The sequence below is a fragment of the Halichoeres trimaculatus genome, unplaced genomic scaffold (genome assembly GCF_033239565.1).
Source record: "Halichoeres trimaculatus isolate MK-OKI-2021-1 unplaced genomic scaffold, fHalTri1.1 fHalTri1_scaffold_7, whole genome shotgun sequence".
In the NCBI taxonomy this organism is placed as follows: domain Eukaryota; kingdom Metazoa; phylum Chordata; class Actinopteri; order Labriformes; family Labridae; genus Halichoeres; species Halichoeres trimaculatus.
This window is the reverse complement of record NW_027437185.1, coordinates 21724357-21740000: the sequence shown is the minus strand read 5'-3', so window position 1 is coordinate 21740000 and position 15644 is coordinate 21724357. Positions and strand designations below refer to the sequence as shown.

At 38.2% G+C, this 15644-nt stretch overlaps 3 protein-coding genes across 4 annotated transcripts; all 3 read left to right on the top strand.

Moving 5' to 3' along the window:
* Positions 1 to 3592: 3592 nt before the first annotated feature.
* Positions 3593 to 6120, top strand: LOC141793647 (LRRN4 C-terminal-like protein). Its single transcript, XM_074674458.1, has 2 exons — positions 3593 to 3730; positions 4481 to 6120. Exon 2 carries the CDS (start codon positions 4483 to 4485, stop codon positions 5254 to 5256), a length of 774 nt encoding a protein of 257 aa, XP_074530559.1. The 5' UTR covers positions 3593 to 3730; positions 4481 to 4482; the 3' UTR covers positions 5257 to 6120.
* Positions 6121 to 6628: 508 nt separating this feature from the next.
* Positions 6629 to 8547, top strand: LOC141793732 (thiosulfate:glutathione sulfurtransferase-like). Of its 2 annotated transcripts, none has more exons than XM_074674574.1 (4): positions 6629 to 6733; positions 7663 to 7791; positions 8021 to 8183; positions 8387 to 8547. In XM_074674574.1, the coding sequence occupies exons 1-4, from the start codon at positions 6658 to 6660 to the stop codon at positions 8439 to 8441; spliced, it is 423 nt and encodes a 140-aa protein (XP_074530675.1). In that variant the 5' UTR covers positions 6629 to 6657; the 3' UTR covers positions 8442 to 8547. The 2 variants fall into 2 exon arrangements, with proteins under 2 accessions (XP_074530675.1, XP_074530676.1); XM_074674575.1 differs by having other exon boundaries at positions 6652 to 6718.
* Positions 8548 to 8897: 350 nt separating this feature from the next.
* Positions 8898 to 15540, top strand: top6bl (TOP6B like initiator of meiotic double strand breaks). The gene is made up of 15 exons (XM_074674353.1): positions 8898 to 8970; positions 9113 to 9198; positions 9405 to 9525; positions 10160 to 10213; positions 10304 to 10416; positions 10635 to 10718; positions 10821 to 10876; positions 11313 to 11384; positions 11594 to 11789; positions 12458 to 12581; positions 14068 to 14226; positions 14317 to 14438; positions 14809 to 14919; positions 15135 to 15233; positions 15334 to 15540. The coding sequence occupies exons 2-15, from the start codon at positions 9178 to 9180 to the stop codon at positions 15379 to 15381; spliced, it is 1380 nt and encodes a 459-aa protein (XP_074530454.1). The 5' UTR covers positions 8898 to 8970; positions 9113 to 9177; the 3' UTR covers positions 15382 to 15540.
* The last annotated feature ends 104 nt before the right edge of the window (positions 15541 to 15644 follow it).

The following is a 15644-nucleotide window of genomic DNA, read 5'->3' as shown; positions in this document are numbered from 1 at the left end:
CCAGGCACATGCTTGGCAGCATGTTCAAACAGGCTGTGGTGATGGGAGAGAGAAATGCACTGGCGGGGAGTCATTATCCAAAGTAGTACAGTATGACTCATACTCACTTGTTTCCCTCATTCCTCGGGGGCCTTGGAATCACACAGTGTGTATAAAACTTCAGCATGCAAGCCTGTCACTGACAGTGGTAAGTTCTGTGCAGACACCATAGGTTCCTTGGTGATATCGCCCATTGAAGGTACCTGTAGGGATCTGTAAACTAGTTTAAAAATGAAGTGTGCCTCAGCTTTAAAAACTGGAGATGAAACCAAAATATCAGTGCAACAATCTCAGCGTTGTGACTGTAGGTGTCTGCTTCTGCGCTGTGCTTGGGTAAACTTGAAAGCCGATTCCAGAAAATCATCAGGGTTGACCTACATGCTCACAATCATGAGTGTGACTAAACAAAGAGCTGCCTGTTAGTCATTTACTGCACGGTTTAGTGGGTTTGTCAGTGGTTAAAGTGTCTGAGTGATTAAGTGAGTGAATGATAAAGATATTACAGTGAAAAAAAATGATAGTGTGTTTTGAGTTAATTTGAGAACTTGTTCACCTCTTTCTAATCCTCTTTCCTTATTTGAACAATAGGAAATCTGTTCAGTGATATAGCACTGCCCATTTACTTTGAAAGCTCTCTAATTCAAATAGCATGTGAGTCTGTTGTTTACCAAGTGTTTGTTTCTCCCAGGGGCCACACACAGTGGATATTAGTCTCAGTTATTCTCTGACCATAGAGTATTTCAATAACATAGACATACTTTTTTTGAGGCCAGACCTTTGAGAGCCTAGCATTGTGTTACAGTTAATACTATTACATTTTTGTTGCAAAATGAAATATTTGTATAATAAAATAAAAGCAAACTAGACCTGATACATATGGAAATGTGAGAATAGTGCCTCACACAAACTAAGACTTGGAACTCAAAGTTCTTGAGAATGGGTTTTTGTGGCTCAGGAATGAAGGCTGAAATGAATCACTGACATTTCTGATAAGTCGCCGCAACCTGTACCACCCAGTTCCGAGCAGGTAACTGAAACTTATCAGCTCCCGAGGAAAGAGGGACAGCGGGGGGTGAAGGAGATGGTTGTCTCACGAAGCCAAAACAACCTGAAACTCAGAGATCAAAAAACTGCAGGGGTGTAGAAAGATCCAAGACATGAATGCCTTGTATTTCAACACCAAGCACAATATCTGCCTAACAAACATGTTTTTGATGCATATTTTCTCAAGTACAGATGTAACCCTCAAAAAACATAACTAGACCTATAATCACTGAACAGTAGGCTTTTAATGATGTTTGCTGTAACAATTTAACATTGTTACAGATGTTTCAAATAAGCAGCTGTGGGTGGATTTTTTCATACAATATAAATATAGTTTAGTTAACAGAAATTTGACAAATTTAGCCTTTTTTAACCCGAAAACCACACAGTATCTGAGAAAATATTTTTTAAATGATAAAAATTAATTTAAATGCAGTGACCACCAAAGTATTTTTTTGTATGAAAGAAAGATGATATCACATGTACGTCGTTGTTGCCAATCATCCCAGCAGTTATTCAGTTATAAATCCAGCAATAGTTAGATTTATGGAGCCAGTGACATGATAACTTCTGAAGACAGCAGACAAGAAGGGTATTGGGACTTCCTCTTTCAGTGACATAAACACCGACTGCCAGATAGATTTTGGCCAAAATGCCAAGGTAAACACTTTGTGGTCACGATCTGAGAAAAGTCAGGGTATTACCAAATTCAGCTGCCTCTATCCCCAAGAGTCTTTGCATTTAAGAACAACATTCCAGAGTAAGTGATGCTGAGAGGTAATAGTTCAGAAAGTGTTCCCAGGTGTCAGATCAACCCACACACTGGTGTCCCATCCATGCCCACTCTTTTAAGTTCCTGAGAACTGTGATGCCTTTTGATATAAAAGATAAAGACTGGTATCAGCTTTATCCAGCAGTAAGATCATATCTTACTAAAATTCTCCTCCACTGAGTTTATCTCTTTGGTAGTCATCTGTCCTCGTGGACTTACCTCCTATTAGATGTAACATGTCTTTCATAGCTTGAACCTACACATAAGTCCCGGTAAGGCTATAACTGACGCATTTAGCCCCTAGGCTTCTCTTTTTCCAAGTAACCCCATAAAATGAAAGCCTCAATGAAAACTCCAACACCAGAACCTCCCTCATGAACAACACATTCTACAATTAGCTTGTAACAAGGAGGTTGTAATTTCTACAGTTATGACTCTCCGGCGTAGCCTCTGAGCTGGTACATGGTGTTAGATACAATAAAAGTACTCAGAGTGCTGTGTTGCAGTATACTCTTCCCCTCAACACAGCTGGTTTTGTAAAGGTTCTGTTTGAATTAATGTAATCAAGATGACTGAAGAATGTGCTTGGTTTTATTGGTCTGGCCTATAGGAGACAGGATATGTTTATGAGGTAATTCTAAAGTTTAATGGATTCAAGACTCATTATTCTTTAAAATGTTTATCCATATCATCTTTATATGCATTGTCAAAACTCTACAATTCCCTCTAAGGACATGAGACTTTTTCTCGAAAAACGGCAAATGAACTTCCATACATCAGATGGCTGTGCTTTTTCATCTCTGCTTTAGTCAGCCCCCAAATCATGTGCTTTTCTGTCTTAATCTTTTATCTGTTTAGCTTTTTTGGAAATTAAAGGTTGATTTGTACTCTCAAGTTCAAGTTCTCACAACCTCATTAAAGTGTAGTCTGCTTTATGTTGCACTCTGGTCCCTTATATGTGATGAAAACACTCATTGTAGACATTCCTTTTACAAGTCTATGTCACATGCTTCTAAATAAAACTTCATTCAAATTCATAAGGAACCTGAAGGATTTTATGGATCCTACAAGTTTGCTCAAGTTTTAATGATTGGAAAAGAAAGTGGCCCCATTTCCTCTCATCTGCACAACATGGGCACTTTGAAAAGACAGAAACTTACAAGTGCTCTGCCAGCTTCACCCCATAAAAGGATGAGAGAGGAGAAACCATTTATCGTTCCCCTCCACCCTGTCACAATGGGGGCCACTATGCTTGAAGAGGGGGGTCCATAATAAACACACATGCATACATTCTTGACCCCCCGCTCTCAAAGGCACTCGTAAACACACACTGAAGTGACCTTATGTGCTGTTTATTCCCACAACAACACCTACGGAGCATGCAGGAAGTTAGCTCTCAGAGAAGTAATCAAAAACAGGCAGCTACACCTACAGATTACACAAACGCATACTAAAGCAAGCACATGCATGCCTCCTGCTGCTGCTAAGCAAATTAATATGCCGCGCAGCACACAGGCACATGGCGGGTCTGTCCCAGGACTACTGCTCCCCAACAAGCATTCACAGAAAAAAAAAATTCCACACCAAGTAAAAACATTGAAAAAAAGCTTGATGTCTGGAAAGCAGCCCTGCTGAGAAAGAGAAAGAGGCATGATTTGAAAAAAAGCAGAGAAGAAAGGAATGACAAAGTAAAAAAAGGGGTGGGAGAGGCACTGAGGGGAAAAAAAGAGGGGGTGTCGAGAAAGCGGAGGAGGAGAGTTTGAGGGAGACAACTTAAGACAGTGAGAACAGAGCGAACACACATTCAGAGCAGACAGAGTGGGAACAGAGAGGAGGAGCGGCTGAAAACCTGAGATATCAATCACCAACAAACAGGTACAGTGCCTTATTTAACACTTTTCTGATCTACTTTTAACTTTATTTATTGTTATGGTGATGTGGTTTGACCAGTTGTCAAACAATGAAAATTTGGTTGTATGTAGCATGAAAATATGAGACTTGTTGGTTATTTCCAAACCAAAAGGAAAAGAATAGAATTCCTGTGTGTTTTGTTTCAGTTGTGCGGTTCCCTCAGTCTTTTCTGGCCTGACTCCATAAAACAACAGAAGAGCTGATTGGGTCACCCCAATGTGTTTTTTCTTCCAGCATTTATTTGTGAGAGGGAAATCTTGAGACCACAAATATTTAGTTGACGACTAAAAAGACAATTCTATACTATAAACTTCCTGGTCAACAAGCTTAAGTCTGAGTTTTGATTTAAAAATATACCTTTCTTATCTTGTGTCAAAAAACAACTCATGTGTTTATTCTTAATACCACTGTTAGTCCTTGTTGATACATTTTTGTCTATTGCTGAGTCAAAGCTATTTTTTAAGATCTCGTGTCTTTCAATGCATAGGTTACTACACGTAATTCACCTTCTTCATGTCAAAGCCCATATTTCCCTTTTCAGTCCATATGGCTGCTGTCCTTGTCTCATTTTCATCAAAGAGATAATAAAATGGATGAGCTATGACATATCTCCTGACATAAACTGTATGATTGATGAAGACACCTATGAATAATGTTTTTAATGTATTTATAGATGTACTATTCTTTCAATCATTTTGTCATTTCTACCAATAGACATGATGTCACTGTGTGGGAACTGGATTGCACTTTTTCTGTGTGCCTCCCCGGTCCTTCACTTCCACCGATTGACTCATGCTGCAACAACTTCACCTCCTGTCACTCGTACTGGCATCAAATACACTGCCTTTGATTTTGCTTATGATGGTGATGATGATGATGATGATGATTCTTCTGATGTGGTGTCCCAGAAGAGGACCACCGTTCTACAACACAGACCACCGCGGCCCTGCAATTACGACTCCTGCTTGGAGAATCAGGAGCCATGTGAAAGCCTTGCAAAGCAACATGGTTGCCTCTGTCCTGGGGTCAGTAGGGCAGATGAACCTCCTCATCCACCTCGCATCCAATCACTAAAGCCAATCAGTGCAGGGGCTGACAGAGGGAAGATAGAGGTCCAGTGGTGCGCTCCATCCTCCGTGGTTCAAAAGTATAGGGTGGTAGTTCAAGGTGAAGGAGACAGCCTGGAGTTTAAGGATGTTTCACGCCGTGGAGTGATTGGATCTGTGGAAGTTGGGACTAAGGTGTGTGTTGAAGCAGTAAACAATGCAGGGAGCAGCAGCCCTTCAGACTTTGCCTGTATGCGGTTTGATCATTCTGAATCACCTGACCATACCAAACTGTTTTTGGGGGGCATAGCAGGAGGAGTCATCCTCTTAATTCTCATCATCACAGCTGTTATCTTTTGGAAGTGTTGCATGCTTAAAAAAGCAAAGACGGACTCAACTGATGGACTAGGGAACCCGTCTTACAGCACAGAGGGAACTCTGTGATCCAGACTTCGGCAAGGATATTTCACAACAGTCAAACTAAAAAAATCTTTTTAGACCAGCTCTAAAGGCCCCTTTAAGCAGAGAGGGCCAATATCTTAAACACGAATAAAGCTAAATAGTCCAGGATTGGTCTTATGAATGACTTTAGAGAAAATACTTTGTTTACACTATTAGGTCTTGATTTTATGGGATCATGATGGGTGGTATTTGATGAATAACAGAAATAAATGGGTAATCCTTTGAACTAGTGGTACACACTACAGGTTAATTTGCTGGCGAATTGACTTTTGTAGATTTAATACTGTGTTTGTTGTTTTTAAAATGGCTGTATTTGGTTTTATTGTGGTATTAATTTTTGCTACTTTCATATTGACTTGAAATTTGTAAATAAACTAAGAAATTATTTTATTAAAACTGTGTAAAAATTCTCACTTCCATTACTTTCCCTTTTTTAAATAATTTACCAACCTGAGATTTGTAAATGAATAAAAACGTATTTTATTAAAAAAAATGTGTAAATTGTCTCACTTTGCTTTCATTGGAAATGTAAAAAAATCACAATAGTAATTCAGGTATACTTTTGGGTCACTACCACTACAACACTACAACTACCCAAAAGCAAAACAACAGTCTTTTACACGATGAATTTGTGTAGCTCAAAGAGAGGAAAACAACAGTTACGGACAGAGCTGCACAGGGGCCAAATTTTATGTTAACCTCCATGTACACCTTTTGCATCATTTATTATTTTGCATTTAATCTTTTGCATAGCTGTATTTTCATTTTTTTCAAGCCAGTATCAAATCTATTACCTTTGTAAACTGCTAAAAGCAAGTGCTACAATTTATCATCTAGAATACTTTGGAAACATACTGACTTGATAAAAAGTGTACTATTATTGTCATTATTATTATCGTCATTTTTATTATTATCATTATTATTACTGTAGTTGTAGTTATCAATAACAGGAAGAAAATATTTTATTCCAACTTTATGTGTTACTATTATTATCATTATTCTTAAATTGGAATTATTATTACCGTAATAAGGAAACAATTTAACAGGTCTCAATAAATACATTTCTCTAAAAATAGCCTTTTCTACAATGTAAACAATGTAATTTCGTTGCACTGCTTGCAATGACAAATAAAGTTCTTGGAACCTCTTTTGTTTTTAAGTCATACTTCTCGTTAAAGTCTGAATAAAAGTAATTTTACTGCGATGATGTATTTAATATCAGTGTTGTGCCTGATTTAGCACAAGAAGACTGAATCACTGACTGACCTTCCTCCTGAAGTTGCTGTTAATGGCACATGGAGTTTTATTGGCCGAGGATTAAAGTCCATCAGCTCAAGGCCCGCCTCTCGTCTACGTTTCATCCAGTGATTCGTCTTTGACAACATGAGGAAGAGGACGTCTGTCAGTAACGTAGGAAACAACTGTGGACATCTTCAAATAACCGGTATGGCAAACACAGGTGAGTCCTAAAACCTTTCAGTGAATAAAATAGGTAAAATCGAATGAACTTATGTATCACTTCCTGAGGAACATCCTCTTTTGCTTGCTAAGACTTTAGCCAGTGCCCGCCAAATTGTAAGCATGTTGTGTTTGTATTATCTCCACCATCGCAGATAGAAGTGCAGCGAAAGAAAATATATCTTTGGTTGTTGGTTAAAACTGTTTTTCCAAAATAAATTTAAAAGCTTCCGTAACTGACGCTTGTGATGAAAGTGTTACTTTTTATAGCACTGTTATTCAACTTAGGTTCGCTTATTTATCTGTTGATATGCATGGTGTAATAATGACTCAGCAGACAGTAAAGGGCGGTGATCAAGACGGAAGCTACCTGTGCCCTAAGGGAATGCCTGCTGGTTGCCCGCGTAACCACTAACAAACCAGTTTCGCAACTTTAGCTTTTGAAAGGGTGAAGTCTTTGCATATCCTATTAGATCGAAGACAGGTGGGCATATTATGCCTTATCTCCCACAGAGTCTAATAACTGACAGAAATGCACTGTGCTCTGAATGAAGAGACAGTATTCAGGGTACCAAAATCTGCCATTGTAACAGGGTGAACACGGATGATGGTAGACACTCAAATTAAGTGTTGCAGTGGAGCACTGTGGATTGTTTCTCAACACACTTCCTGTATTACCCTTCAGTTCCCTTATAATCCCAAGTATGGTCACTGTGCAGGTACAAATAGAAGGTGTACTGCATCTAATGAGCAGTAGTTGCTTTTGTTTGAAGAGCATGCTCATCTATTAGTGATGGTAAAAAATAATTCAGTGTCAGACCAGATATTAGTTTAACACTAACTTTTGTTGAGAGTGAATGCTCAGTTTAGTGTGGATAATGTCTTTCTGACTTTGCAAAGATTTAAATGGATTCCCCCCTTCATTGTCAGGCAATGCAGAGATCTCCTACGAGGATCTGAAAGCACTCCTGGAAAAGAGCCAGAATCTTGTTCTTGTTGATGTCCGCACCAAGGAGGAAGTGGACAAGGGACGTATTCCAGGGTCAATTCACATCCATGGTAAACTTGAAATTAATCTAAAAATTATTAAACTAACTTCCCCCTGAATACTTGATAAAGTTCTTTAAGTTCTCACACACACACATACCAGAGTTGTTCTTTATCCATTGTGCATACTTTATCATCAACAGTGTGCTGTGGTATGTTTGTATTGCAGTGGATGTTTGGTTTATTTATTATAGACCTATTAAAGTCTGTTTTCTTCCTCTTTCCCTGTTTACACATTCAGTTGATTCAGTAGAGTCCGCTTTTGCAATGGAGCCAGAAGAATTCAAGGCCAAGTATGGAGTGACCAAGCCATCGTTAGATGCCCCCGAGCTGGTGTTTCACTGCCAGATGGGAATGCGAGGGAAAAAAGCCACTAGCAAAGCCCAGGATCTTGGATACGTGAAGTAAATAAGATATTTGTAACTGTATATATGTTGAACACACCAAGCATATTAGTCTTTTAAATAGACAGTCTGAGAGTACTTTATTAATGGCCCTTGTTTAACAACCTGAAACCCTTGTAGTATTCCTCAGATATACCGGATTGACCTTTTAGTATTTAGTTTTCCCCAATTATTTTAAAGTGTCCCTTTGTCTTTTGTTTCAGTGCCCGAAATTACAAGGGAGGATACAAGGAGTGGTCTGCCAAGGAGGGAAATTAACATTTTATGCGTTTTCAGTTAAATATTTTTATACTGCTTTATTTTCATAAAATTTATTATTGTTTAAAAAATAAACATTGCTTTATCTACTCATACCAACTTTTTTGTTTTGTTGTGTGTTTCATATTTAATATCTGAGAATGTAAATACTGTACAAACAAACTCTGCTACTATTAAGATCTACAAAGTGGTTTGCATTGAATTGACTTTATATTTCAACAAGAGTAAAATACTGGAAGTGAAGACCTAAGAAATAACAGTAAACTGACCTTTAGTAAAAATTAAAAAAAAAATCTGGTAAATGAAAAAAGAAAAAACTTAAAGACTTGAGAATATGCTGTAAATGAATAGATGCATTTTTTTTTTAATTAGATTTAATATTTTTGACAGTGTATTGGAAGAACCAAAACTTTACTGACAATATGAAAAGTTAAACAACATTTCTAATTTTCGCTTTTAGCATTAACCACAATGGCTCTGTGATCATTTGTAGTTAGGTTGTAGGTCATTCTTTGGAAGAAAAATGAAGGTAAGTTTATCAATTACTCAAAATTTAAAGACACACTTCTGATTTTACTCATTAAATTCATAATATATGGTTAGTGACGTCGCACAGTGTTGTTTAAACTGAAGAAGGCGTTAACAAGATGTGATATTATCTGAGTGTTCAGTCAAGAGCTCGACGCACGTGCGTACGATGATATAGTCCGCGAGATGCTTCAACTTGACAGTAAAGATGCTCAGAGAAGTACAGCAGGTAATGTCATCTAATATTTACACTTTTGACCGGGAAAATTTGTTTCCGTGCACAAAATTGTGTTCACTGAAAGTATTTCTGCGCGACTGATTGTTTCCAATTGGTTGATGGTCAATGTGACTGTGAAGCTAATTAGCATATGACAACAATGCTATATGCTAGCTTGTTAAACTAGGACGATGTTCGTTTTTCTTTATAATGCTCAGGTTTTGAGGTTGATCATGTGTTTGAGAAAGCAGAAACAGCACGACCCGAAGACAGCAGGAGAGCTTTTGGTACTTCTGTGGAATGATACAAGAGGTTCTGCTCAAAGTTTGAACTGCACCAGTAAGTATCCCATAAGTGTCAATTAGCATACCAATGAGATGTCCAAATGATATGTGAAAGATTTTTGTTTCATGGAATTGATTATCCAAGTATAAACCATCAGAGTAAACTCCATGTGTTTAAGCACATATAGTTTAAACAATATAATACAGTTCGTTATTCAGAGGGGGTAAAATACAGCTGCTTTGTCCAGTAATATGTTCACTGTGTATTGTGAGAGTTAACTATTAACACTCAAGTTTTAGTCAAAATAACGTTGATAAAATACCTGTTTCACTCATTCACTTTGTTGAAAATAAAGTTGAAATCAGCACGTAGTGAAAGCATGTGTATCGAGGACTAAATAACAGGGAAATGTATTATGTAGGAGAAAGCCTATATCACATAAATGAAAAATGTGAGATCATTTTTCATTTATGTAATAAATGAAAAAGCCTTAAGGCTTGTGTTCATTTCAGACTGTGCTGTGCTACCGTAGTTAAATGTCCTTTATCTGTGCTTAGTATTTTTCTCACTGAACTCAGTACACAATGTTGAGTTTTTAAGATTAACAGCTGATAATTTCCTCTTGACATGGTAGAACAACTGGCATTTCCCACAGTTTGTCTTAACTGTGTTGACTTTTGTGGTGCAGTCGCAGCTGCTGGTCTATGGTGTGCAGGGATTAAAACAGAGGAACTACAACCAGGTATGTGTTTATTTTTAAAAGCATCAACAATATCTAAGACAGGACCTTTAATTCTCCAAATGAAGTAACTTGAAAGCATTATCTTGACAGATTTAGAAGAAAGCTTGGGTCACTGTGCCTGGTCGTGTCCTCAGCCTGACCCTGAGGAGCTGAGCGCCTTTACCCGCCTGTATGGGTCCCTCAGATTGCTCCTGTCTTTTCAGGTTAAAACATCTGTGAAGCTTTATGAGTGGAAAAAAATCTCATTTGTAACATTATGGTATTTGGCTGGAGAAATCTGCTCTGATTTTCTTGATAGGGAAAATACACTCATCAATAAAATATGCTTATCACCCATACTGGTCAAATTATTATCAAGGGCATGATAAATTATGAATGTTTGTAACTTATTGTGTCCGTCTACATCTTGTGCACTGTCCAGATGAAAGGTTCTACTGTTTTTGGTCCTGAGTGCTGCACTTACATTGAAGCATTCCTGCACAAATTCAGTTTGACAAATGCAAGGGTAGGATCTTTTCCCCTCTGATACTGTATGAAGCATTTATAACACTCTTTTAAAAGTCTTTGCAAGCATGTGATGGGCTGCTTTTTTTCTTTTTAATCACAGATCAAAATCCACCTCACCTTCAAACTCAGTCAGACAACTTTCCAGCGAGAGTTCAGGTACAGCTGCTAACAATGCTTCCCTAGCTCATAGCTTTGTTTTGATCAACCTCGCAAATTTTGCCTCTTCTATGATCTCATGGGGAAAAGAAACTAGCGGATGTGTTTTGTTGTGAGTCATTGGTTACTAGTAAGTTTATTAACCACATATGATCCCAGTCAGCACAAAATAATGATTAGGCTTTCCTATCTCAAAGCAAAACATTGAAAAGACATTAAAATAAAGTCTTCTCTGTCAGCTGCACTTACGTTTGATTGGTACCTCATACAGCTTTATTTTTAAGGAAAAGAAAACTCCAACTTTTAAAGGTAAAGTTACCCCTCACTGTTCATTTAGATTGCAGAGAGATACAGGTTTTAGTTTCTCCCTTAATGTGTCTTACTGTCCTGGAGTTTGTTTTTTCTAAAGTGTAACAAAATGTTCGTGCTTTTGTAGCGGGAAGATTCCGAGGAAAATTGCATCAGCAGGCCGACCACCTCCGGTCTTGGATGTCACTTGTTTTACACAGTCAGTACTGCTGTCTTTGTTGTAATACCATGTGTAGTTGTTTGTTTGGATGAAAGTTGTCTTCTCTACAGGAGATAATTGATGGAATATAAGAAAAACATTGCTCATTTGATTTTGGTAAAGATTCATATTGAGAGTTTAGGGGCCACATAAATATTTGTTCAATGTTTTATTTTGAACGTGATCCTCTCTCTCTCTGTTTTTCAAAGGCCTCCACTTTGTGTTAAAAGAGGCTTTTGGTGTCTGGGAAGTCATCCTGTCTGTGGGGGCCAGATACCACTCAGTATCCCACCTGGAGCTATGGATCAGGGCCTGTTTGGGGAACTCAGTGTCCAGCCCGTAACTCTCCTGAACCCCTGTGTGCTGCAGTACCCGTATCTGCCAACACGGCTGACTCACATACAAATATCCTTTGCTGATTTACATGGAAAGAATTCAAGCTGACATAGATTTTCAAGATTGTGTGTTGTGGTGGCTTTAGACTTTTTCACAAGGGACGTGGTTGAGTTCATATCATGGGACTGTGACATGGATTCCAGCTGAATGTTAAAGAAGGGATGGGGTCAACACCTTCAAGTCTATGGTCATGGGACACAGCTGGAAAACACTGGATTGCTCCCTTTGGACTGTGGCTGAGTGAGGATTTTGAATGCATTGAGGGTTTGTTCATGAGTAGGGAAGGTCTGAAAAGAACCAGATTTTCAGACTTTTAGTGTTTTGGTTTATTTCAAATAGCCACTCTGAAAGTGTTGAGTTCATCCTCAGGGAGGGTCAGGCGAACTGACATTTGTGGGGAAACAGTTTCTCAGCAGCTTCAGATAGAGCTCATGATCAGGAGGCAGATTTGTGTCAAGTTGGCAGCATGAAGAAACATCATAAAATATGCCCAGAAAAAAAAAGTATATGAAGAAAAGAACCTTGAAAATGCCTGTCACAAATTGATCATTCATGCGCTGAATAAGGAGGACCATAACCTGAGGAATCAAATCTGGGTTTAACTCAGAGTAAGACTGCTGGTCCTTCATGTTCAGTATCCAAAACGTTTTAGTTTTCCTTGACTTCTCATGTTTCAGGTTTTGGTGTACAGCCCCAGTAATGTCCCTGTCATAGGCCCCTCCATCTTCTTCCAGAGACTTCCTGCACATCTAGACTGTCAGGTCCTGGGACTGCTCAGCCTTCACTGCACCTCATCTGAAGGTAGACAATCACCACAACACAAACTGTTGTCAGGGTTACGTCTTTTGTCTTTTGCTCCAGGAACTAGCAGAAATGGCCAGTATTTTCTTGGACAGATGTAGGTTGATCTTGAAGTTGGTCTGTAGTCAAGGACAGTTAATCCTGTCTTAAAATGAAACACCCTGAAACCCTCTGTAACACTTGGGTTGGTTATCTCTTTATAATGTGGCCTGAATGGAAAAACACTAATTCTAACCACCTGTGTTTGTTTATTGGGGAATGTACACACAGCCCTATCCTGAAGCTTCCCATAAAAACCCTAATGGATCACAAAAGCTTGTAATTTGAATCAGAAGAAAACAGAGGAATAAATCCAAACAGGATAACGGACACTCAAAGAAAACACCCAGGAAAAAAACAGAGGGAGACAGCAGTTTAAGAAGAGGGACTTCAGCGATGTAAACTAGGGCTCCAGTGTTCAAGAGACATTTCATTTTAAATTGTATTCACATGTAATCAATTTGCACAAGTGGTGTTTGCTGATTGCAGACATTCGGTCTTGATTTGAAAAAAGTAGTACAGAGTTCTCACAGAAGGGACTTGAGGTTTGGGAAAAGTGTTTTGCTGTCCTCAAGTTTGAAGTAAAGCATTGAAATATCTCATATTCTACTGTAATCATTGTGGCTTAAACTGTTTGTGCAGTTGTTATTATTCACATCTTAAATTTTAAGTTCTATTTCACAGAAACATTTAAGACATTTAGCCTGTGTAATCAGCACTTAAGATTTTCTCTGAAAATGTTAAAATCTGTGAAGGTGAATTTATTGGCGTTAAAATTTTCCAGAAACTAAAATGAAAATGATTTGATTCTTGACTCTCAAATTGACCATGAAATAAATTTCTTTCGGGTATTTGGATTAAAAATTCCTTGCTCGAGTCATCACTAAGTAGTCACTTCAGACCACAGACACTAAACCACAAGTTATTAGTCATTACATGATAAAATCAACTTTTTGTCCGGTTCTTGAAAACTTCTCTTGCATAATATGAATTTTTCTCTCCACAGAGGATGAATCACAAAAAAATTCTAAAGCACATGTCTACACACATCAGAGACAATTTATTCATTCACAAGACACAACAAAAGCTGAGGGCTCCATAATTCACTTTACAGAGGTGAGGAGATGGGGTAACATTAAGCTGCTGTTGGTACTTAAAGCCCAGGAAAATACTTTAACATGAGTTAAATCTTTGAGCTTCAAGTGGTATCAAGTTTTATGGCTAGAACTACGAAAATAAACTTTTGAGCAGTCACTTGCCTAACCCAAAGGTGCGTCCCACTCTTTCCTCATTGTGACGCACATTTTATGATTTTGCAACCTATCTCTGAACCAGTGTAGACTTGCAGTCTGTTTACTGTCAAAGTGGAAAGATCCCCTTGTAATCATGCTCTATTTGTTTCTTCTATCATTTCACTCTCCAAAATATCTTTAAACATCCTCCGCAGAACTGGTACACCACGGTGGAAGTTTGTACACCGTACAAGAAGAAAACTGTGAAGGACCAGATCAAGAACCAAACCAACCTGGAGTGCAGCAGGGCCTGCTGCTTCTTCTTTTCTTGCAGCACAGCGACCCTTTCAGCAGCCATCTCTCTGATGTTATGGGTGAGAGGCAGACTGCATGTACGATCTATAACAATGCAAAGATATTGATAATTCTTACTTTTTTGATGCCTGTCAATATATCTCCTACAGTCACAGAGGCTCTGATAGAGCACCACCTGGAGGATGTTCTAAACCACAACAGGAAGGTGGTAACATCAGCCCTGCAGACTGAGTTGAAAAACGCACTGAAAGCCCAAAAGCGCAAACAAAAAGCAAGTCTACCAGAAACATAACCCCTCTTTGATCAAGTGCTCTTGTTGCTGTTGTTTTTCATTGTTTTGTTTAGATTTAAATGGTGGTTGGTGAGAGTTTCTCATCATCTAACACTGTAATTTTTTTTTTCTCAAGGGTTTCATGCTTCATGTACTTTGAACATTTTTCATTAATAAATGTGTGTCCATGTTTCCCTTACATAGGCTTAAGAAAACATTTAAACCCACCTTTAGCATCTGGGGTACTTCATGATTATGTTTTTAATTTTGTCTGGTGAATTGATTGCTCTATTGGAAGAAGAGAAAACACACCTGTGAAATTAATTGTTTTGAGCCCTCATGTTTTGTATCTGTTTTTGCGGTATGTCAGCAACAAGAGAAGCTGCATTCGGCTGCTGAAGTGATTCTCAGTTCGTGTATCACTATTGTGAGCTGCAGCAGCAACGTGGGTTTTAGAAATGCCTGTTTGAACTGCATGAAGGTGAGGGTTAAAGGATACTACTTCACTAGTTTATATATGATGTATTATTTTATAATAAGTTTAAAAGTGGAAAGTTGACAGTCAAAATAATAGAAATTCACTTTCTTTCTTTCATGCTTAAAAAAATAAATTACGTAAAATAGGGACAACATATTTATCCATCCTGACTAAAGGAATAAAGCCAGATCAGCTGCTATGATGTATGCATTTGTCAGGTGAACAACACCCACGACCTGTCGGCCTCCCTTCGTGAGTCATTAAGGAGAGTCACATTGTGGAAATTTGTCTCAAAGGGCGGGTGCTACTCAGGTCCAGTAAGTGGGATGTTTGGTGTAGAAACCAATCTGATATTCTAAAGCATTTCCAGTGCACACCTTTTAATCCACAATCAAAAATTATTGTTTCTTTTAACAGACGGAGGAACATCTGGAGGGTGACGAACCAACAAGAACAGAAATGTGAGAGTGTCTGGGTGTGTCTTGAAAGAGTCTTTCCTGGGTGAAGGCTGTGGAAGCGGTTTATATGATTTTTATTGTTGTTTAAAGCAGAGCGTTGCTGGTGATGAAAAATGTTTATACTATGATTTGAATATGATTGCTCAATACTGCTTGTGTATCACAATAATAATAAATTATTAGAAAAAAAGATCTTCGTTTTAAACCTGGTTAATGATTTATGTTTTTAGTAAAGGTAGCCTATATAACAGACTGCATGGTATATAAACC